At 38.3% G+C, this 23149-nt stretch overlaps 1 protein-coding gene across 1 annotated transcript in view; it reads right to left on the bottom strand.

Annotated features, from left to right (window-relative positions):
• Positions 1–22227, bottom strand: part of LOC103514755 (myosin-IIIb-like) — a 50658-nt gene extending 28431 nt beyond the window's left edge. The window contains exons 1-3 of the mRNA XM_017446347.2: positions 22152–22227; positions 1946–2147; positions 1157–1332 (exon numbers count right to left, since the gene is read on the bottom strand). Of these exons, the coding sequence (XP_017301836.1) occupies positions 1157–1332; positions 1946–2078 (309 nt within the window). The 5' untranslated portion in view covers positions 2079–2147; positions 22152–22227. The remainder of the gene's footprint in view (positions 1–1156; positions 1333–1945; positions 2148–22151) is intronic.
• Between the last annotated feature and the right edge of the window lie 922 nt (positions 22228–23149).

Genomic DNA, 23149 nt, shown 5'->3' with positions numbered 1-23149 from the left:
AGTTGAATATTCTTTTCAGTTTTCCTAATGCATTTTCATTCCATTGCTCAACTCTCAAAAGGTCTAATTGTTCGACTTATGATCTTCACCAAACTGTCTACTCCAACAGGCGCTTTTGTTTATAGCTAGTCCAATATAGAATGTAGCAAACATTTTATAGACCTCACATACTTTATCATACTTACTTATTATATTTACCTGTTTATTGGAAACTCTCAAACGACCGACGTTTGAGATTAGTTTCGTATGATATCTCGAGTAAAAAAGACTACTGGATAGTTATCTAGCTCTTTATCGCAGTTGATCAATCAAATGGCTATCTTTATAGCTATAGTATTGTGGTGGAGACACATTGATTGAATTCAAAAGCAATCTGGCAAATCTTTGCAAGAATAGATTTTGTTCCTTCGAAACAATCTTCTTTGATCTCGCGCCTTGAACCTCTTGATTGATTTAGTGGTAGGATTTCATTGGATAGAGTAAGGTCAAGCATAGTATTTGATTATCTACCTGTTTATTGGAAACTCGTAAATTTCTTACTCTCAAACGACCGACGTTTGAGATTAGTTTCGCTAAGTGGCGCAAAATTTTACATTTCATTAGATATGGCCAGTGGCTACCATCAAATTCCGGTCCACGCTGATTCTGTAGAAAAGACCAGTTTCATTACCTACCATGGTACTTGGGAGTACTTAGCCGTCCCTTTCGGACTCCGTAACGCAGGAAGCGTTTTCCAACGAGCCGTTATGGAAGCCCTAGGCGACCTCGCTCACGATTACGTGATAGTTTTCGTCGATGACATTTTGGTTGTAGCGAAAAGCCCCGATCAGGCCTTAGAAAGGTTAGATACTGTCCTGAAGGCGTTGACCGATGCTGGTTTTTCCCTGGATAGAGTAAGGTCAAGCATAGTATTTGATGCTTGTTCATTGAAATTGATGGATTCTCTTCGTGACGACTGATCGGCTGTTGACCCCATCAAATGGAATGGGGTTTCCTAATCTTTTTTCACTTGGATCATTGAATTCTCCAATGAAATTTGAATCTTAATCGCAATCAGTCTGATGGACCTACTTGGGGACGAGAAAGTATATGTACGTCACTGCATTGGCCCCAAATAACATTGTGGGAAAAGGTGCAGTAATGAACTAATCCTTACCTCCATGACAAACCATAGTTGATCCTCCTCTGGTTGACCACCTCGTCTCAGATAAAGTCCGTAGAAAGATGGAATGTTCGGATGTACACTCAGATCTTTGAGGACCAAATATTCTTCCTCGATCTCCTCAATATTTTCCGGGATGTTCTCCATAATCTTGATGGCCACATGGTCTCCTGGGGGACAAAGAAGGGAGAGATATCATCATATTAGAAACAGAGCTTGAACTAGCAGTTTTTGAAGAGGTTTCTTAGAAGAAACTGCTACAACGGAGGTCTTATCATGCAGAAATGGCAGGGAGCATGAGGAGAGGATAGAAGAGAGCTAGCTTTTCCGAGAACGAACCTTATCTGTTGAGGATAAATTTCGCCCAAGGCTGGAAACGTTGAATGCTCCAGTTCCCTATGGATCACTGAAGTTAAGCAACGTTTTGCGTGGTTAGTATCCAGATGGGTGACGATCTGGGTAATCGCGTGCTGCTCGCTTTTCTTGGTCCTACTTGGCTGAGTGAGGTTGGTGTGAGTAGGCGGGCAGCTTGTCGCCGAATGGAAGGTGAAACCCCCATCACTAAAGACTTTACCAGTTTCACAGGGACGTTAAACCCCTATCAAACCAACACTCACCTGTTAAGCAACGTTTCGCGTGGTTAGTATATCCGGATGGGTAATCGCATGAGGTTAATGTGAGGTTTACGGGTAGCTTGTACCCGAATGGAAAGTGAAACCCTAGTGATGGGGGGTTCCACTTTACCAGTTATACAGTGACCTTAAACCCCTCTCAAATACTCACCTGTTTCAACATCCTTAGCCCAGTACACTTCGCCATAGGTTCCCTCACCAATCAGCTCCTGAAGTTTGAACTTATTCCGCGGGTCCCGAAGGCTGTCGATATTGATATGCCGACTTAGACCTCTGTACGCCATCTTGGAATCGGGGGGTGGCGTTTAGAACGGCCGAGATGGTTGGTGCTTACGCTTTGATGTTGAAGTCATCTGAAATCAAACATTGTTTCATTATAATTTTTCATCAGTAAATGGTTTCTTCAAATAGATCCCAAGGGCAAGGAAAACCTGGAACGTTATCAAATGGAGTGTGCCTGAAGGCATGTCATGTGTTCCAATCCATTCGACCCCAGGTGGTACCAAACTATGTATATTTTGCGTGAATTACCGCCGACTATGCTTCCTATTCGCATTGGAAATTAAATCAAAAAATTGAACTTTAAACAAAGTACCTTTGATAAGAGTACCTAATAAAAGGGTAGGCGTACCCATACCTACTTCCGAATGATATTTCACATTGATACCTTCCATTGGTTGTAACTATCTACTTACCATTATTTGCAAACACTTTTATTGATGCTAAACAAATTCTATTTAAAAAGTACCTAATACACTACCTATAACAAGTATGATTCGACTTCCTTTCACGCGTGCTAGAGTTATTGTATGTATCGGTAATATTTCACATTCATACCTTCCATTGGTTGTAACTATCTACTTACCCATTATTTGCAAACACTTTTAATGATGCTAAACAAATTCTATTTGAAAAGTACCTAATACACTACCTAGGTAGGTACCTACCTATAACGAGTGTGATTCGACTTCCTTTCACGCGTGCTAGAGTTATTGTATGTATCGGTAATTACTTAGAATACTTAGATAACTATGTCGGAGGCATTACGTGTGTTTTAAATTATAATTTAATTAAGACTTTGCACAAATACAATCATCATAGTTATGTATGTAATTAGGTACTTGTAATAACTACGAGCTACGTCAAAAATCAAGCTTTCTGGAGGAAACAAGCGAATTTATTTGTTGGTTTGTTGATGTAGGCCGAAACCAACTGGTTCAGGAACGCCGCGCCGGGCAGTCTGCGTACCGTACAAAAAAATTCTGAGTTCTGGAAGAGCTTGGGTTAAGAAGGACTTCTAACAGTTCTAACTTTTAATCATGGTTGGTGTCTACGTTTACAAAAACGCCCAAAACCGAGGTGCATGGAAGAGGTTGATCCAAAACGTCGACCCCACTTGAGTGGGAAAAGACGCAGTAAAAGAAGAAGAATAGAAAGTGGAACCAATGGCCGAATTGTAAATTAGAATCAACTGCACACCATCACCAGCAGAAAACTGAAATAATTTATTCATCTCTAATAAATGGAATACAAATTGATTTCTTTATATTCATATCAATGAGATTTAAATGTATAGGTACCTACCTATACCAAGTAAAAAGAAGAATGGAGGTTTGCACCTATGTAGGTATAGGTACCTAAGTTGTACTTACTCGTAAGTATAAGTGCCAGTCTATTGGGATCAATCTTTTGAATGGTCTTCCCATTGTACCCATGATGAAAGCAAAGACCTAACAACCTGCAACCACCCCTTAACAATACACACCTATCTGTTGGGATCAAAGAAGCTTTCTTTTAACCACCAAAGTTGTTATACCATTGTAGAACGACGCAACGCCGACGTTAAGGCAGGTTTTACTGCTTACCTTCTTATCGTTACATCACGTCTGAGCTCTGAGCCGTATGATTTGAGATTCACAATCGGCTGATGACATGTGATAGCAGATGATATTAATTTACACCTCACTGATTGAAGATAGAGACTGGTTTCAGATAGGAGACACAAGTGAAGGGGAACGGACAAAGATATGTAACGTATCTGCCACTCAATTAGAATTCAATACACTAGGACACTCTGGTACAGCAATACTCAATCTGTGGCCCGTGCCCGTGGGCCCCCCTAAGCTTTCCAGTGGGGCCCTTGGCAGCTAAAGCCAGTCAAATATGACCGAACATATTCAGCTCGGCATCAATCCACTTAGCATTAGGATTAAGTTCTTCAGCTTTCAAGAGACTCCACTCCAAATTAAAGGCTTAGGTATAGGTACCTAATTTCAGTAACTTAATTCATGGTGGGGGCCCCTTTACACCTCTCCAGGGGCCTCTAAATTCCCGGGACTCCCCTGCGGAGTGAGATGCACGCATACTATGCTTGACCTTACTCTATCCAATGAAATCCTACTACTAAATCAATCAAGAGGTTCAAGGCGCGAGATCAAAGAAGATTGTTTCGAAGGAATAAAATCTATTCTTGCAAAGATTTGCCAGATTGCTTTTGAATTCAATCAATGTGTCTCCACCACAATGCTATAGCTATAAAGATAGCCATTTGATTGATCAACTGCGATAAAGAGCTAGATAACTATCCAGTAGTCTTTTTTACTCGAGATATCATTAGGTACGAGATACATCGTATATCAATGATAGAGAGAAGTACCTAAGTATATCTAAATATAACATATGTAGGTGCCGAGGGCTGTATCCAGGATTTTGTCAAGGGGGTACCCAAGGATCCAAAAAGCGATGTACCGGGGGCGGGGTGGATGCTCCAAATTTTCGAAGTCTAGACTACAGTAAAGGACTAAATACGTAGGTACCCAGATAGCCAGATACCAATTTGGAGTAATTAGACAGTAAAGGTACGTCATGGTTATGGAAGGAATAAGGAAAATTTTCGGTCGACTGTTCACAACGGTGAGTGTATGTATACGAGTACCACGTATACCCTTTGGTTTTAGGAATTACCTTCAGCATAGCTATTAACTTCTATGCTGTCGTTCGGGCCGAACAGGAAAAGGGTTAACTGCACAATAATAATTGCAGTGATGCAATGAGATACGTTTCGTTTCCAGTCTACCGATCAGCGACTAGCATTTAGTCGAAAGACACCAGCAAGTCGTCGGAAAGAGACACTTGTAAATCTTTCACTGATTTAAAGCCAGCCGGTCCGAGAACGAACATTATCCCAGCAGGATAAAATCCGCCCCGGGCGGGAATCGAACCCGCGGCCTAGCGCTTACAACCTCTGTGTCATTAACCACCTCAATGGACGAGAACATTTCTACCGTGATTAGCTAATTGCATTTTGTGTTTCCATCTTGATTTGTGTTTCCACTCTCTATAAGCTCAATGGACGAGAACATTTCTACCGTGATTAGCTAATTGCATTTTGTGTTTCCATCTTGATTTGTGTTTCCACTCTCTATAAGTGCTGCTCGCTGGTTACCGCTGACTGGTCTTTGCGTTGTGCATCGAGTTTCTTGCTAACTAGTTAATTGTAGCTGTGAATTAACTGCCGGTGTTGGATAATAATTTCGTGTTGGTTTTCGCATATTATAGTGAATTTGCACAGTGGTATACTTGACAGAAAAGAAAACAGATGTCCTATCTTCATAGGTACCTATTATATCGACAGGACATAATTATGCAGGTATTGTGGGACATAATTATGTACCTATATTGTACCCCGCAGATGTCATAACTACCTATTGGACACGCTTCGAATGAATTGCCGGTGTTGGATAATAATTTCGTGTTGGTTTTCGCATATTATAGGGAATTTGCACAGTGGTATATTTGACAGAAAACAGATGTCCTATCTTCATAGGTACCTATTATATCGACAGGACATAATTATGCAGGTATTGTGGGACATAATTATGTACCTATATTGTACCCCGCAGATGTCATAACTACCTATTGGACACGCTTTAGATAGATGTCCTATACCTATAAAATTCTATACCTTTGTACCTAATATCTATGTAGGTACCTATAAAAATTAGTTTTCTCTGGTGTCTATTTTTGGTGGTTGAAGGTTTGCTTTTCTAATCCGAACATTATCTTTGCAGTTTTTAGCTCTTTTCCATACCATGTTATATTTCCTCCCATCTCTTACTATTCTTTGCAGTTTTTAGCTCTTTTCCATACCATGTAATATTTCCTCCCATCTCTTAAGATTGTGAAGGCTCTTATACTATCTTGTGGTAGGTACCCAATAGCAACCAGAAACTTTCTACAGTGAACCCTCGTTGATCTTGGACGTCGACCTAGTAGGTACAATACCAATATTCCTAATGTTAACATTTATCTACGGGTTCTAGTACCTATATTATACTATGTACTATAGGTCAGGGGTTTCCAACTAGCGGCCTGCGGGCCACATGTGGCACGCCAGACCATTTTCGTAGCCCGCGAAGCTTTTTGGGATTTGTACAAACTTACCTAAATGTAAAAAAACTGACCCCCTTTAGTGTTCAGATGCAATTAGGAGAATACTTTTTGAAAAATTTCGCCTGCGGTGCTGTAATTTCTTTATTTTAACCCCAAATCTTTACTTCTTTATTTAAACCCCCAAATTGATGTCTGCTGGTACGCCACAAGAACCTTGAGGTGTCAGGTGGTACGCAGTACTCAAAAGTTTGGGAACCGCTGCACTAGACTATAGTCGCACATGGTGCTAAACCCTGCCCCTCCCCTACCTCCCATTTCCCTCCCCTCTCTTTTATGTCTCATTTCCCCTCTTTCCCTTCCTCCCTCCCAGCACCTCAAATTTCCCCTTCTCTTCTTCCCCTTATTTCTTCTTCGTTCTTTGACCTGAATTTTGTTCCCGTCTCCCATGGAAAATCCTAGATACCTTTTTCCTGCCAAACCTAGTTTTTTTCTCCCTCTATTTTTATTTGTCCTTAACCTTAATTTTTTTCTCAATACGTTGCTTCCGTTTGTACCTTAATTTTTCGTCACTGTTCCCCAGCATTAGCTCAACTGACCTCAATTTCCCACTTTTGTCCCTCAAACCTTGTACCTTAATTTCCCTCATTGTCCTCCCATCTTAATTTCGCACACACGCCTTAATTACCATACTGGCCTCCAACCTTTGCCTTAATTTTTATATTTGTACATTTTGAATTTTCGGGAAAAATCGGCCGAAACGGCGCGGCGCCTGGCGGCGCCCCGGTTGGTCCTAGAGAGTTGGTTTCGGAACAAAAAATGTAGTAAATTTTCTGAACTACAATATTGTTCAGAATGACCTTTCCTTAAATATGTACCGTTTTTGAGTTATGAGCACATTTCTAAAAAAAGCTCGCCAAAAAGCGACAAAGCGGCGCCTGGCGGAGTTAGCTCACCTCTGGCGAGGTGGCAAAGTTGAAATTCAGATTCAGCGCCAAAAAATACATATAAAACCGTCGAGAAAAAAACTTTGGGAATTTTTTCCTGAAAACATTACTTTTTGAACTCATCTTATTGGACTAAGTGGGGACCGCGTGAAGTTTGTAACACTCAAGTGTGGGTCGTGGCCAGCGGCAAAAAAAGGTTGTGTATGGCTGCCTTAGAATTTAGATAATGATAATGTGTTTGAGTGACAGAGGTATAAGAAGTTAAGAAGTACCATATAAGAAGTAATAGATATTCTAATTCCCAAAGATACCCAATATCTCCTTTTCCGGATCTATTTCATACATAATCTCAGGAGGAAAAAACTTTTAAATTTTATTAATTTAAATTTCGATAATGTGTTTGAGTGACAGAGGTATAAGAAGTTAAGAAGTACCATATAAGAAGTAATAGATATTCTAATTCCCAAAGATACCCAATCTCCTTTTCCGGATCTATTTCATATACATAATCTCAGGAGGAAAAAACTTTTAAATTTTATTAATTTAAATTTGTTAATTAGATATTCACAAAATTAAAATGGTAACGGTATAGAACGATACACATTAAATTCAGTTAATGGTAGCTTTAGGCTGAACATAATCATACTCATAGATACCAGAACGTCGAATGGCGGCTTTGGTAATTTTCAAGCTGGATGGACTAGAATCTAGTCTAGATGAACCAAAAAGCATCAATCACAACGGAACAGAAACACATCTATACACGAGCCCCCAATAATTTTATTCAAAATAGTTCGTACCTTATTAAACCAATTTTGAGATTTGTACCTAATTAATATCAAATAGGTAAGCATTAATAATAAATAATTAATAACAGAAGTCAACTAGCAAAGAATACCTACATAGGTAAGCAGGCATCAGGTACCTACTACGTCGAATGGCGGCTTTGGTAATTTTCAAGCTGGATGGACTAGAATCTAGTCTAGATGAACCAAAAAGCATCAATCACAACGGAACAAAAACCAACGAACACATCTATACACGAGCCCCCACTAATTTTATTCAAAATAGTTCGTACCTTATTAAGCCAATTTTGAGATTTGTACCTAATTAAATCAAATAGGTAAGCATTATTAATAATTAATACCAGAAGTCTATTAGCAAAGAATAGCTACATAGGTAAGCAGGCAGGTACTTATAATATCGCCTATTTACCTACCTACTTAGTAGAGCTTGTATTTAGTTAATCTCTCAACTAATAAGGTTTTCAAATATACCTACTATTTTCGATTTGGTCCAAAACACAATTTGGTAGGCATCAATCAATCAAACTTGATCAATATTTTGGTGCATAGTTGCATAGCTATATACAAGTAGGTACGTTAATTAATTCCTAGGTCAATCCCTAGGCCCTGGAGCATTAGCTGAAAGAGAAACACTAAATGATAAAGTGATGAAAAAATATTGGAGAAATTTTACTTTTTTATGTACTAAATGTTTTACGGCTAGATTGAGATTTGAAGCCACATCCTCCCGCTCACTCGGAGATCGCCTTAGGCACTTAGGTCTTAATCACTACAGGTGGGTTTGACCAACCTCCTTCTAAGCCCCTAACTTAACAGCCCTATTGAGCTTATACAGATCAAATGAAACTTATGTATACATATGATTTTCGATTTGGTTCAAAACACAATTTGGTAGGTATCGATCAATCAAACTTGATCAATATTTTGGTGCATAGTTGCATAGCTATATACATATACAAGTAGGTACGTTAATTAATTCCTAGGTCAATCCCTAGGCCCTGGGGCATTAGCTGAAAGAGAAACTTACACCAAATGATAAAGTGATGAAAAAATATTGGAGAAATTTTACTTTTTTATGTACTAAATGTTTTACGGCTAGATTGAGATTTGAAGTCACATCCTCCCGCTCACTCGGAGATCGCCTTAGGCACTTAGGTCTTAATCACAACAGGTGGGTTTGACCAACCTCCTTCTAAGCCCCTAACTTAACAGCCCTATTGAGCCTATACAGATCAAAATGTACCGGGGGGCGGGGTGGATGCTCCAAATTTTCGAAGTCTAGACTACAGTAAAGGACTAAATAGGTACCCAGATAGCCAGATACCAATTTGGAGTAATTAGAAAGTAAAGGTAGGTACGTCATGGTTCTGGAAGGAATAAGGAAAATTTTCGGTCGGCTGTTCACAACGGTGAGTGTATGTATACGAGTACCACGTATTCACGTATACCATTTGGTTTTAGGAATTACCTTCAGTATAGCTATTAACTTCAAGACACCAGAGAAAACTAATTTTTATAGGTACCTACATAGATATTGGGTACAAAGGTATAGAATTTTATAGGTATAGGACATCTATCTAAAGCGTGTCCAATAGGTAGTTATGACATCTGCGGGGTACAATATAGGTACATAATTATGTCCCACAATACCTAATACATAATTATGTCCTGTCGATATAATAGGTACCTATGAAGGTAGGACATCTGTTTTCTGTCAAGTATACCACTGTGCAAATTTTCATTTGTCATCTGATTTATTTCGATGTAGGTACCTACCTATTTGAATTCAAAATTCAATAATCAATGAGCTAACAAATACATCACATTTTAATTAACGGCGAAAATCAGAATCAGCCAGGTTTGCTTTCAAATACCGGATTTTTCGATGAGAAATTCAGCTTTACATTCTATGCAGATAAGAGCATCTTCCGGATTATTCCGTCCTTTTGAGAGAGATTTATTTAAGAATTTCACAAAGACAAAAATCTAAATAAAAATCAATTAATCAATCTCTATCAGTCTATCTGTAGAAAGACTGGTTGCCCGGTTTAACTTCGATTTAAATTACGGTTTAAGATACAAATTTTAACCCATTTATTATTCGTTAACTACCTTGTTGACAAACTTCAACAGGATCGTATTCGTCAGAATTGACAAACCAACATTGAAAGTTAGTTTTTTTTTTTTCTTCTAAAAAAAAAAAGTTCAAGCGTTCACATCACAAGTAGGTATTCGTAGCGGAAAGCTAAAAAAAAGTTGGATTTTTCGATGAGAAATTCAGCTTTACATTCTATGCAGATAAGAGCATCTTCCGGATTATTCCGTCCTTTTGAGAGAGATTTATTTCGCTTATAAAACATTTGAAAAAAAGGATCTCGGAACTTGGTATCAAAGAATTTCACAAAGACAAAAATCTAAATAAAAATCAATTAATCAATCTCTATCAGTCTATCTGTAGAAAGACTGGTTGCCCGGTTTAACTTCGATTTAAATATCTACATATGTAGGTACCTATAAAAATTAGTTTTCTCTGGTGTCTATTTTTGGTGGTTGATGGTTTGCTTTTCTAATCCGAACATTATCTTTGCAGTTTTTAGCTCTTTTCCATACCATGTAATATTTCCTCCCATCTCTTACTATCTTGTGGTATCTACCCAATAGCAACCAGAAACTTTCTACAGTGAACCCTCGTTGATCTTGGACGTCGACCTAGTAGGTATCAATACCAATATTCCTAATGTTAACATTTATCTACGGGTTCTAGTACCTATATTATACTATGTACTATAGGTCAGGGGCTTCCTCATAATATATACATATGTGGTCCGCGAAGTACCTCCCAATGTAGCATGTAGCCCGCATACACATGGAAGTTGGAAACCCCTGCTATAGGTCCTATATAACCTATAAGGTAACTCTACCTATTGCCTCTACATTAGTGGTCAGCAATCATACAGCAAACCTACTCGTAAGCAATCATATTCCAATAGAGGTTTGCTTACTGAACCTTATAAAAAGACTAAACTCGGATTGTCTGCAATGGAAAATAATTAACCAACCTGCTCTTTTACATTTCGTGAATAGAAAGTGGAACCAATGGCCGAATTGTAAATTAGAATCAACTGCACACCATCACCAGCAGAAAACTGAAATAATTTATTCATCTCTAATAAATGGAATACAAATTGATTTCTATATATTCATATCAATGAGATTTAAATGTATAGGTACCTACCTATACCAAGTAAAAAGAAGAATGGAGGTTTGTACCTATGTATTAGGCATAGGTACCTAAGTTGCCCATCACCAGCAGAAAACTGAAATAATTTATTCATCTCTAATAAATGGAATACAAATTGATTTCTTTATATTCATATCAATGAGATTTTAATGTATAGGTCTACCTATAGGTACCAAGTAAAAAGAAGAATGGAGGTTTGTACCTATGTAGGTATAGGTACCTAAGTTGCACTTACTCGTAAGTATAAGTGCCAGTATATTGGGATCAATCTTTTGAATGGTCTTCCCATTGTACCCATGATGAAAGCATCAAAGACCTAACAACCTACCACCCCTTAACAATACACACCTATCTGTTGGGATCAAAGAAGCTTTCTTTTAACCACCAAAGTTGTTATACCATTGTAGAACGACGCAACGCCGACGTTAAGGCAGGTTTTACTGCTTACCTTCTTATCGTTACATCACGTCTGAGCTCTGAGCCGTATGATTTGAGATTCACAATCGGCTGATGACATGTGATAGCAGATGATATTAATTTACACCTCACTGATTGAAGATAGAGACTGGTTTCAGATAGGAGACACAAGTGAAGGGGAACGGACAAAGATATGTAACGTATCTGCCACTCAATTAGAATTCAATACGCTAGGACACTCTGGTACAGCAATACTCAATCTGTGGCCCGTGCCCGTGGGCCCCCCTAAGCTTTCCAGTGGGGCCCTTGGCAGCTAAAGCCAGTCAAATATGACCGAACATATTCAGCTCGGCATCAATCCACTTAGCATTAGGATTAAGTTCTTCAGCTTTCAAGAGACTCCACTCCAAATTAAAGGCATGGTGGGGGCCCCTTTACAACTCTCCAGGGGCCTCTAAATTCCCGGGACTCCCCTGCGGAGTGAGATGCACGCTAGTGTCGATCACCGACTGATCTCTCTTTCTTGAATATAATAAGACCTACAATTGCAGATAACATAATTGTCAAATATCCACTTCATTAGTATCTACGCATCACTACCCTGACAATGGTTCTCATAAGTATAATGTTCTGATTGCAGTCGTCACCTTGGTCGTCAGATATGTTGAATTTTTTGGCAAATTTGAATGGGTTGGAAAAAAAAGTCATACAAATGAAAACATAACATCACCACGTGATTAGAAAAGAAAAAATACATTGATTTGATATGTCGGAGTCGTATATTTGTACATTTTGAATTTTCGGGAAAAATCGGCCGAAACGGCGCGGCGCCTGGCGGCGCCCCGGTTGGTCCTAGAGAGTTGGTTTCGGAACAAAAAATGTAGTAAATTTTCTGAACTACAATATTGTTCAGAATGACCTTTCCTTAAATATGTACCGTTTTTGAGTTATGAGCACATTTCTAAAAAAAGCTCGCCAAAAAGCGACAAAGCGGCGCCTGGCGGAGTTAGCTCACCTCTGGCGAGGTGGCAAAGTTGAAATTCAGATTCAGCGCCAAAAAATACATATAAAACCGTCGAGAAAAAAACTTTGGGAATTTTTTCCTGAAAACATTACTTTTTGAACTCATCTTATTGGACTAAGTGGGGACCGCGTGAAGTTTGTAACACTCAAGTGTGGGTCGTGGCCAGCGGCAAAAAAAGGTTGTGTATGGCTGCCTTAGAATTTAGATAATGATAATGTGTTTGAGTGACAGAGGTATAAGAAGTTAAGAAGTACCATATAAGAAGTAATAGATATTCTAATTCCCAAAGATACCCAATATCTCCTTTTCCGGATCTATTTCTTACATAATGTCAAGAGGAAAAAACTTTTAAATTTTATTAATTTAAATTTGTTAATTAGATATTCACAAAATTAAAATGGTAACGGTATAGAACGATACACATTAAATTCAGTTAATGGTAGCTTTAGGCTGAACATAATCATACTCATAGATACCAGAACGTCGAATGGCGGCTTTGGTAATTTTCAAGCTGGATGGACTAGAATCTAGTCTAGATGAACCAAAAAGCATCAATCACAACGGAACAAAAACCAACGAACACATCTATACACGAGCCCCCACTAATTTTATTCAAAATAGTTCGTACCTTATTAAGCCAATTTTGAGATTTGTACCTAATTAAATCAAATAGGTAAGCATTATTAATAATTAATACCAGAAGTCTATTAGCAAAGAATAGCTACATAGGTAAGCAGGCAGGTACTTATAATATCGCCTATTTACCTACCTACTAAGTAGAGCTTGTATTTAGTTAATCTCTCAACTAATAAGGTATTCAAATACTCGTATACATATGATTTTCGATTTGGTTCAAAACACAATTTGGTAGGTATCGATCAATCAAACTTGATCAATATTTTGGTGCATAGTTGCGTAGGTATACATATACAAGTAGGTACGTTAATTAATTCCTAGGTCAATCCCTAGGCCCTGGAGCATTAGCTGAAAGAGAAACACTAAATGATAAAGTGATGAAAAAATATTGGAGAAATTTTACTTTTTTATGTACTAAATGTTTTACGGCTAGATTGAGATTTGAAGTCACATCCTCCCGCTCACTCGGAGATCGCCTTAGGCACTTAGGTCTTAATCACTACAGGTGGGTTTGACCAACCTCCTTCTAAGCCCCTAACTTAACAGCCCTATTGAGCCTATACAGATCAAATGAAACTTACCAGGCTTTTAGCTTAAAAGGCCTTCTGGGGGATGAAAAAATATTGGTGAAATCCACTTTACGCCTAGTTCGCTACCAAAGCAGATCATCTATCAGGTTACAGTTCAGATGTAGGTATTGTTTTGGCTTACAATACAAGTTATAATTCTATTGTAGCTGTCTCCTATCTGGCATCAAGACAAGTATTTAGGCGAAGATGTGGTTTGCACTTTGCCTTCGAGTCCTAGTTTTAAGATCTATTGTGGTAAGCACTCCTCAAGATACCAACCTCTCATAAATGTACATAACTATTAATTAATGTTTAGGATTCCTACTGTCCTACTTTGACAACTGAATAAACATTAGATTGTGAATTATGACGGCTTAATTTAATAAGAATGTTATTAATTCAATGAATCAAGTAACTAGGTAGGTAACTACCCATATTTTAAATTGTATAGTCCAAGTAGGTAAAAACGAGAAAATTGGACTAACATCCGTTAGAGGAAATACTCGTTTTAAATACATACCTCGTAGGTAACTACCCATATTTTAAATTGTATAGTCCAAGTAGGTAAAAACGAGAAAATTGGACTAACATCCGTTAGAGGAAATACTCGTATTAAATACATACCTCTAATACGATTCAGCTTTGGCCTATAGTTATCACATTTTTACCTACTCTGAAAAGTTACAAAGCAAAGGCTTTAGGCTGCGGTTTTACTTCATCAGAACTTAACCACTAGAAAGACATGTCATAGATTCATGTACGTATACTATACGTCTTTGAAGTCGGTTCGGTTATAACGTCAGTACGATGGACGCTGCAAGACCAGAAATCTGAACTACAGCCGTGCATGCCATAGTAGGTCCATCAGACTGATTGCGATTAAGATTCAAATTTCATTGGAGAATTCAATGATCCCAGTGAAAAAAGATTAGGAAACCCCATTCCATTTGAAAAATTGGGGTCAACAGCCGATCAGTCGTCACGAAGAGAATCCATCAATTTCAATGAACAAGCATCAAATACTATGCTTGACCTTACTCTATCCAATGAAATTCTACTACTAAATCAATCAAGAGGTTCAAGGCGCGAGATCAAAGAAGATTGTTTCGAAGGAATAATATAAAAAATTCTGTAGCCAAAACCAAATGTCAGCCCAAAAGCGATCACCTTAGGGCTGATTGAGGGCTGACGAAAAACGCCGACCCCGTCTGTATACACAGGAAAAGGCGAAGAAAAGAAGAAAAAGATCCTCAAATTTTATTATTGAAGTGCAATAGACCGGTGAGGTGCGGAAAAAGGGGTGAAAGACTCAGAGACATGCTACGATCAAATAGCTGTGTTTCAAGAAGAAGATTTTGTGCCCCTTCCCTTCAGCCATATCTAATGAAATAAAGTTACTAAAGCCTAAAATCCAAATGGTTGATCCAAAAGGGATATTTTGAGCCATTCTCACTACCAAGTATATACTACCTATGTTATATAGGTCCATATCATTCTGATACTCGTACATATTCATCGGCAGAACTAAAGCAAGTCGTGTGACACGTACAGGCTTCTTGCGCTGTGAATTTCTTTTTAATCGTCCGCCTTCGAGCGTGACCATTGTCATACAAGCCCAACCAAGAAGAAGTGAATAGAGTGACTGCTTGAATGCTATTACAGAAGTCACGCGTTTGGTACCCTAGATCCTACATAATCCTACTAAAGGTAAGTTGTATTTTGGTGTTTACAGACAGTAGTAAACAATTCTATAGAACCACCTGTTGAATTGTTATTGTGAATGAAAACGTGACGTAAATGAACTGCTTTTGTTAAGACAAAACAATGAAGGCCCTCATCTGATTCGGAAGAACGGTTGAATGGTTCCAACATTATTTGAAGTAATGGTAAAAGTAGAAAATGTGAAATATGAAAGGAAGTTTTGATTAAGAACATAAAATAATAGTCTACCTCCACTAGTCAAGCTCTTGTAAATATCTTTAGTACGAATATGTAATAAGGTAACCCAAGTTGTACAAGGAGTAAAAACAGGTAAAAGTAGGTAATAAATAGAACCTAAGTACATCATAGTACATGTTTTTTATGGAGATAAACCCAAGTTAGAAACCTAAATGTAGGTAATAAAAGTACCAAACACAAAACCGCTAAAACCTCATGCGTGTTTATCATCCAATCAGATGCTTCAACAAGTAGGTACCACCTTGGTAGATATGAAGCAACCTCATACACCTAAGTAGAAAAAGATGTTGCAAAAATTGACAAAGTGCCTATACTTGATTTACTTAGATCTTTCGGAGTTGCTTTAGTACGAATATGTAATAAGGTAACCCAAGTTGTACAAGGAGTAAAAACAGGTAAAAGTAGGTAATAAATAGAACCTAAGTACATGTTTTTATGGAGATAAACCCAAGTAGATAGCTAAATGTAGCTAATAAAAGTACCAAACACAAAACCGCTAAAACCTCATGCGTGTTCATCATCCAATCAGATGCTTCAACAAGTAGGTACCACCTTGGTAGATATGAAGCAACCTTATACAACTAAGTAGAAAAAGATGTTGCAAAAATTGACAAAGTGCCTATACTTGATTTACTTAGAACTTTCGGAGTTTATGAGAAAAGGAAATGGACAAGAACGAAGAAAACAGTGAATCCTGCTATTACCTACTGAATTTCCTATACGAGTACCTATTAAAATTGGTACCTCGTAAAGAAAACAATAGAGTATGTCGTGTAAAGCACATCAGGATGTACAGAATAAATTAAGGATTTAAGGATGCCAAGGAAACATAGAGAAAGCTTTGTTCGTTCTGATCTACATAACTACAATAGAGATCACGCTCAAAATGACCAAGACTTTGGAAAACAAAAGGAAGATGATTATACTGAACCTCTTCTAAAGAGTGAAGACAACATCATTGAGGTCATATTCTCAAATAATGGGAAAATATCACATTCTTTGGATTCCATTTGGATTCAAAAACGCCCCCTCCACAAATGCGCTTAACCTCTAAGTAGTCTACGTGCACAGTGCACACTTCTACGTCCAGAAATCCAGAATACGTTCCTTCTCCATCCCGATTAGGGTGTTTAAAATAAAAACATGTTTCCCATTTGAGTCGGAATAGTCGGAAACGTACTTTATATGTGTGCTTTTATGAAACAACCTAGTCAGAATGGTCGGGACTCGGGACGAAGACAGAATGTATTCAAGACGTATAGAGGTGTAGTTAGTACCTACTGTGTGACCGGTCAGTAAATTCTTTCACGAATTGCCTATACGAGTACCTATTAGAATTGGTACCTCGTAAAGAAAACAATAGAGTATGTCGTGTAAAGCACATCAGGATGTACAGACTACATTAAGGACTTAAGGATGCCAAGGAAACATAGAGAAAGCTTTGTTCGTTCTGATCTACATAACTACAATAGAGATCACGCTCAAAATGACCAAGACTTTGGAAAACAAAAGGAAGATGATTAAACTGAACCTCTTCTAAAGAGTGAAGACAATATCATTGAGGTCATATTCTCAAATAATGGGAAAATATCACATTCTTTGGATTCCATTTGGATTCAAAAACGCGCCTCTCCACAAAAGCGCTTAACCTCTAAGTAGTCTACGTGCACAGTGCACACTTCTACGTCCAGAAATTCAGAATACGTTCTTTCTCCGTCCCGATTAGGGTGTTTAAAATAAAAACATGTTTCCCATTTGAGTCGGAAACGTACTTAATATGTGTGCTTTTATGAAACAACCTAGTCAGAATGGTCGGGACTCGGGACGAAGACAGAACGTATTCGAGACGTATAGAGGTGTAGTTAGTAGGTTAGTACCTACTGTGTGACCGGTCAGTAAATTCTTTCACAGAGTTCGATTTTCCTTTCCACCCTGTATTATGCCTAGGAGCATTACACACGGTACTACAAAGAGAACTTTCATTCATGCATCTCTCAGTGATTATAGTTAATATGGCATGACAATAAAATCGTTCTCTACAGCTCTACTGTCTCCCAGACAATGCCTGGAACACTAGAGTCTACTATAGCAATGACATGCCTAACTAGGTAACCAGAATTGAACACATGAATTTTGAGCTAACAACATAAGTAAGAAAGTTCTTAAAAGGCTCGGGTTATTTTTCTAGACTTTAGAGGTCGAATTGGGCCTTCAAGTTTCTAAGTTCACTTCTTGAAGTAAGTACCTATACATATGCATGGTGCTTGAAGTACATGGCGCGGGTAATTTTGACATTATTTTCATTAGATTCCTTGGAACCATCAAATCTAAGTTTCTACCCAGGTATAAGAATTATAGAATCTCCAAGAAATAGGAATCAAGCGCGCCGGGAGGCGCGCGAACGTCAAGAGTTCGCAGCACCGCCCGGCCTATATTAACACGAAACAGAATTTCAGCGTTTTTCGGTAGTAGGAAACACAAAATAAAATCTGCAACTGCCAGCCTAGTTAGCTTAGTTGGCAGCGCGTCTGCCTTGTAAGCGCTAGGCCGCGGGTTCGATTCCCGCCCGGGGCGGATTTTATCCTGATGGGATAATGTTCGTTCTCGGAACGGCTGGCTTTCTCCTATCATGTCTTCCTTCTCACTTCGATTTCGGGACGATAAGACCACAGCAGTTACAGTTTCCTCTGTCAAACCTCTTAAAAAAAGATCGGAAGAGCGGTTCAGCAGGAATAACCCGATCCTGAGATATGATCAATGTTTGCTCGCTAAAATCACCATAAGAAATTCACAGAGAGCAGCGACTGCGGGAGAGAAAACTTTTCCTCGCTCGCTTATATTTGAGTTTCGTTTATGTTTTTAGTTTGATGACTACAAGTTCGGCCATGCCTTTTCCACAAGGTTGGCCATGCCTCGGGATGAACTAGTAAGTTATAAGAACGAGATCCATTCACTCATTCACATTTCACATTTCACACACTGATCGCTCTATCTCTAGAACCACAACACCTAGAAAGTTGAAATTTGGTAGGAATATTCCTTTTATGGTCTGGGTGTGCAATAAGAAAGGATTTTGCGAAAATCTAAACCGATCCTGAGATATGATCAATTTTTGATCGCTAAAATCACCATAAGAAATACACAGAGTGCAGAGACTGCGGGAGAGAAAACTTTTCCTCGCTCGCCTAATATTTGAGTTTCGTTTATATTTTTAGTTTGATAACTACAAGTTCGGCCATGCCTTTTCCACAAGTTTGGCCATGCCTCGGGATGAACTAGCGGGATTCCGGAGCGAAGCGACGGAATTCAGCTAGTATTATCTATAGGTATGAGTCCATGAGCATTTAAAGTACCTAATATATTGCTCACAAGGAAAGGTCAAAGTTTTGCACATTAGGGACGCACTTGCAGCAAACTCCCGATCACATAAGAGCATTGAACCGAAGCGATCCGATCCAATCGTAAAACTTGTGGAGAAATTGAAGAAAAAGTTCCTGCAATAAACGATAGAATTCTTCTTCCACGAGGAGATTATCTTTGCGATTTACCACATGCAATGTGCTGGGTTTGAACTCTACGAAGAATCTCTCGCAAGTAGCTAGAGATAAGTGTATATATCTATGTATTGAAGATTCTGTGAAGTTTGCAAGCTTTCAGAGATAAAAGTGTACTTTCTCAATTTAAGTCTTCAGAGTACTTACACAGAAATGTTGGAAACGGGTTGGACCCTCATGTCATATGAGGGATCAGGACATACCGTCTTCATTTATTGGTAGGTATCAGACATTAAGCTGATAAGAAGAGACGACACTTTGATCTTAGGCAAAAAGATCGGTGATTATTTATTTACCAATCATCCTTACCATGCGGTTCCTACTTGTTTTATCCCTGTTCTTTTGTAACAGTAAGTGTAAATACCGAGATAACATTAGGTTGTAGTTATGGAATAAGACATGATAGGAATAATTTATTGTCTGGCTGGGCCATTCTCATTACCAAGTATTAACTTACTACTTACCTATGTTATATAGGTCCATATCTGATACTCGTACATATTCATCGGCAGAACTAAAGCAAGTCGTGTGACACGTACGACACTAGGCTGCTGTAGCCAATGATCAGACCACTAGAAAGACATGTCATAGGTTCATGTACGTATACTACTACACGTCTTTGAAGTCGGTTCGGTTATAACGTGAGTAGTGTGAGTACGATGGACGCTGCAAGACCAGAAATCTGAACTACAGCCGTGCATACCAAAGTAGGTCCATCAGACTGATTGCGATTAAGATTCAAATTTTATTGGAGAATTCAATGATCCCAGTGAAAAAAGATTAGGAAACCCCATTCCATTTGAAAACTTGGGGTCAACAACCGATCAGTCGTCACGAAGAGAATCCATCAATTTCAATGAACAAGCATCAAATACTATGCTTGACCTTACTCTATCCAATGAAATCCTACTACTAAATCAATCAAGAGGTTCAAGGCGCGAGATCAAAGAAGATTGTTTTGAAGAAATAATATTATCTATGTATTGAAGATTCTGAAGTTTGCAAGCTTTCAGAGATAAAAGTGTACTTTCTCAATTTGAGTCTTCAGAGTCCACAGAAATGTTGGACCGTCATGTTCCATGAGGGATCAGACATACCGTTTTCATTTATTGGTACGAATTCTTCTTCCACGAGGAGATTATCTGTGCGATTTACCACATGCAATGTGCTGGGTTTGAACTCTGCGAAGAATCTCTCGCAAGTAGCTAGAGATAAGTGTATATCTATGTATTGAAGATTCTGTGAAGTTTGCAAGCTTTCAGAAATAAAAGTGTACTTTCTCAATTTGAGTCTTCAGAGTCCACAGAAATGTTGGAAACGGGTTGGACCCTCATGTTACATGAAGGATCAGGACATACCGTCTTCATTTATTGCTAGGTATCAGACATTAAGCTGATAAGAAGAGACGACACTTTGATCTTATAGGCAAAAAGATCGGTGATTATTTATTTACCCATCATCCTTACCATGCGGTTCCTACTTGTTTTATCCCTGTTTTGTCGTAACAGTAAGTGTAAATACCGAGATAACATTAGGTTGTAGATATGGAATAAGACATGATAGGAATAATTTATTGTCTGGCTGGGGGACGTAAACAGGGAGTAAACCAGCTAGTCTGGCTGGGGGACTATAAACAGGGAGTATACCAGCCTGAATTTCCCTTTGCTAAAGAAATAGTAAAGGACAAAGGTTGAGTGCGAAGGGCATCCCCTCGTAAAATTCTGTAGCCAAAACCAAATGTCAGCCCAAAAGCGATCATCTTAGGGCTGATTGAGGGCTGATGAAAAACGCCGACCCCGTCTGTACACGGGAAAAGGCGAAGAAAAGAAGAAAAAGATCCTCAAATTTTATTATTGAAATGCAATAGACCGGTGAGGTGCGGAAAAAGGGGTGAAAGACATGCTACGATCAAATAGCTGTGTTTCAAGAAGAAGATTTTGTGCCCCTTCCCTTCAGCCATTTCTAATGAAATAAAGTTACTAAAGCCTAAAATTCAAATGGTTGATCCAAAAGGGATATTTTGAGCCATTCTCACTTACTTACTTTACTTTCCGACTAGCCATTCTCACTACCAAGTATGTACTACCTTGATCCAAAAGGGATATTTTGAGCCATTCTCACTTACTTACTTTACTTTCCGACTAGCCATTCTCACTACCAAGTATGTACTACCTAGGTATGTTATATAGGTCCATATCTGATACTCGTACATATTCATCGGCAGAACTAAAGCAAGTCGTGTGACACGTACAGGCTTTGTTATATAGGTCCATATCTGATACTCGTACATATTCATCGGCAGAACTAAAGCAAGTCGTGTGACACGTACAGGCTTGCTTCTTGCGATGTGAATTTCTTTTTAATCGTCCGCCTTCGAGCGTGACCATTGTCATACAAGCCCAAGAGTTTTACTATAATTGTTTTGCCTATATGCACTATGCATTGTACAGTGTGTGTGTTTTTTGTTTGTAATGGCACTCACTTTCTTTTTCGACTGTCGTCCATAACACACACAAAATAATGTGTTACATTACAGTAGAAACAATAGTGCGAAACTAATCTCAAACGTCGGTCGTTTGAGAGTAAGAAATTTACGAGTTTCCAATAAACAGGTAGATATAATAAGTAAGTAAGTAAGTATGATAAAGTATGTGAGGTCTATAAAATGTTTGCTACATTCTATATTGGACTATAAACAAAAGCGCCTATTGGAGTAGACAGTTTGGTGAAGATCACAAGTCGAACAATTAGACATTGAGAGTTGAGCTATGGAATGAAAATGCATTAGGAAAACTGAAAAGAATATTCAACTTACTGTTAGTGTTTCCGGTTATGGCATTCTTCTGTCCAATCACATTGTGGATAACTGATGATAACCACCGATAGTCTGAAAAAATACAAGAATAACCCAATTGTGATGAAAAAACCATGTAAAAACAATAGCCACATCAATGAAAGAGTCACAGAGAGCTTCAAGATACGTATATCTTCGGGTATTTCTTACCTAAGGGCTCAAATTTGGATCAACTACAACATAACATTGACGGACCAAACTTTCTCTTAAAAGCGAAGGTAACCCAAGGTAGATATTTAGACTTTGTACAATAAAGTGGAAATGTCGTGACAAGAAGGAAGGCGAATGAACCTGTTATCAATGTTATCAGAACAAGAATGTTTTATTCTTTCACGATGCAATTATCTCGAAGATATAAAAAAATTGGTCGTAAATGTGTGCGGACTTAATTGAAATTTGTTTGTATCCGATCTAGGAGTAATCTTTATGACAATCAATTAACAAGCTGGGTCCGTCCCTCCGGGAATTTTTTAGCCCCTAGTTTATTCGATCGTGATTAAAGAAAATCAGTACCTAATTTGTACTTTCTCCGAAAAGTTTACTCAGTCCACTTCATGAAAGTAACCTCTTATCTATGGTTCCTTGCCACTAGTCACCTAACCAAATAGCAAGCAACTTAACCATCATTATCAGTAGTATAGTACCAGATTTACATAATGTCAGTCAAAAGGAATCCCGCTTTTATTAAACTGTTCGAACGCTTTCTCCGAAAAGTTTACTCAGTCCACTTCATGAAAGTAACCTCTATTCTATGGTTCCTTGCCACTAGTCACCTAACCAAATAGCAACCAACTTAACCATCATTATCAGTAGTATAGTAGGTACCAGATTTACATATGTATACTATTCAAATCCAAATTAAGGTCACCACCAGAGTGGAGCTAAAAAATGCATGCCAGCATGAAATAATCTTGCATATTATTAAATTTTTTTTGATGATGATAATGGTAACAATTTCC

Source organism: Diaphorina citri, unplaced genomic scaffold (assembly GCF_000475195.1).
Source record: "Diaphorina citri unplaced genomic scaffold, Diaci psyllid genome assembly version 1.1 scaffold1218, whole genome shotgun sequence".
NCBI classification, from domain to species: Eukaryota; Metazoa; Arthropoda; class Insecta; order Hemiptera; family Psyllidae; genus Diaphorina; species Diaphorina citri.
Note: the sequence above shows the minus strand (reverse complement) of the source record. Positions and strands in the feature narration are given on the sequence as shown.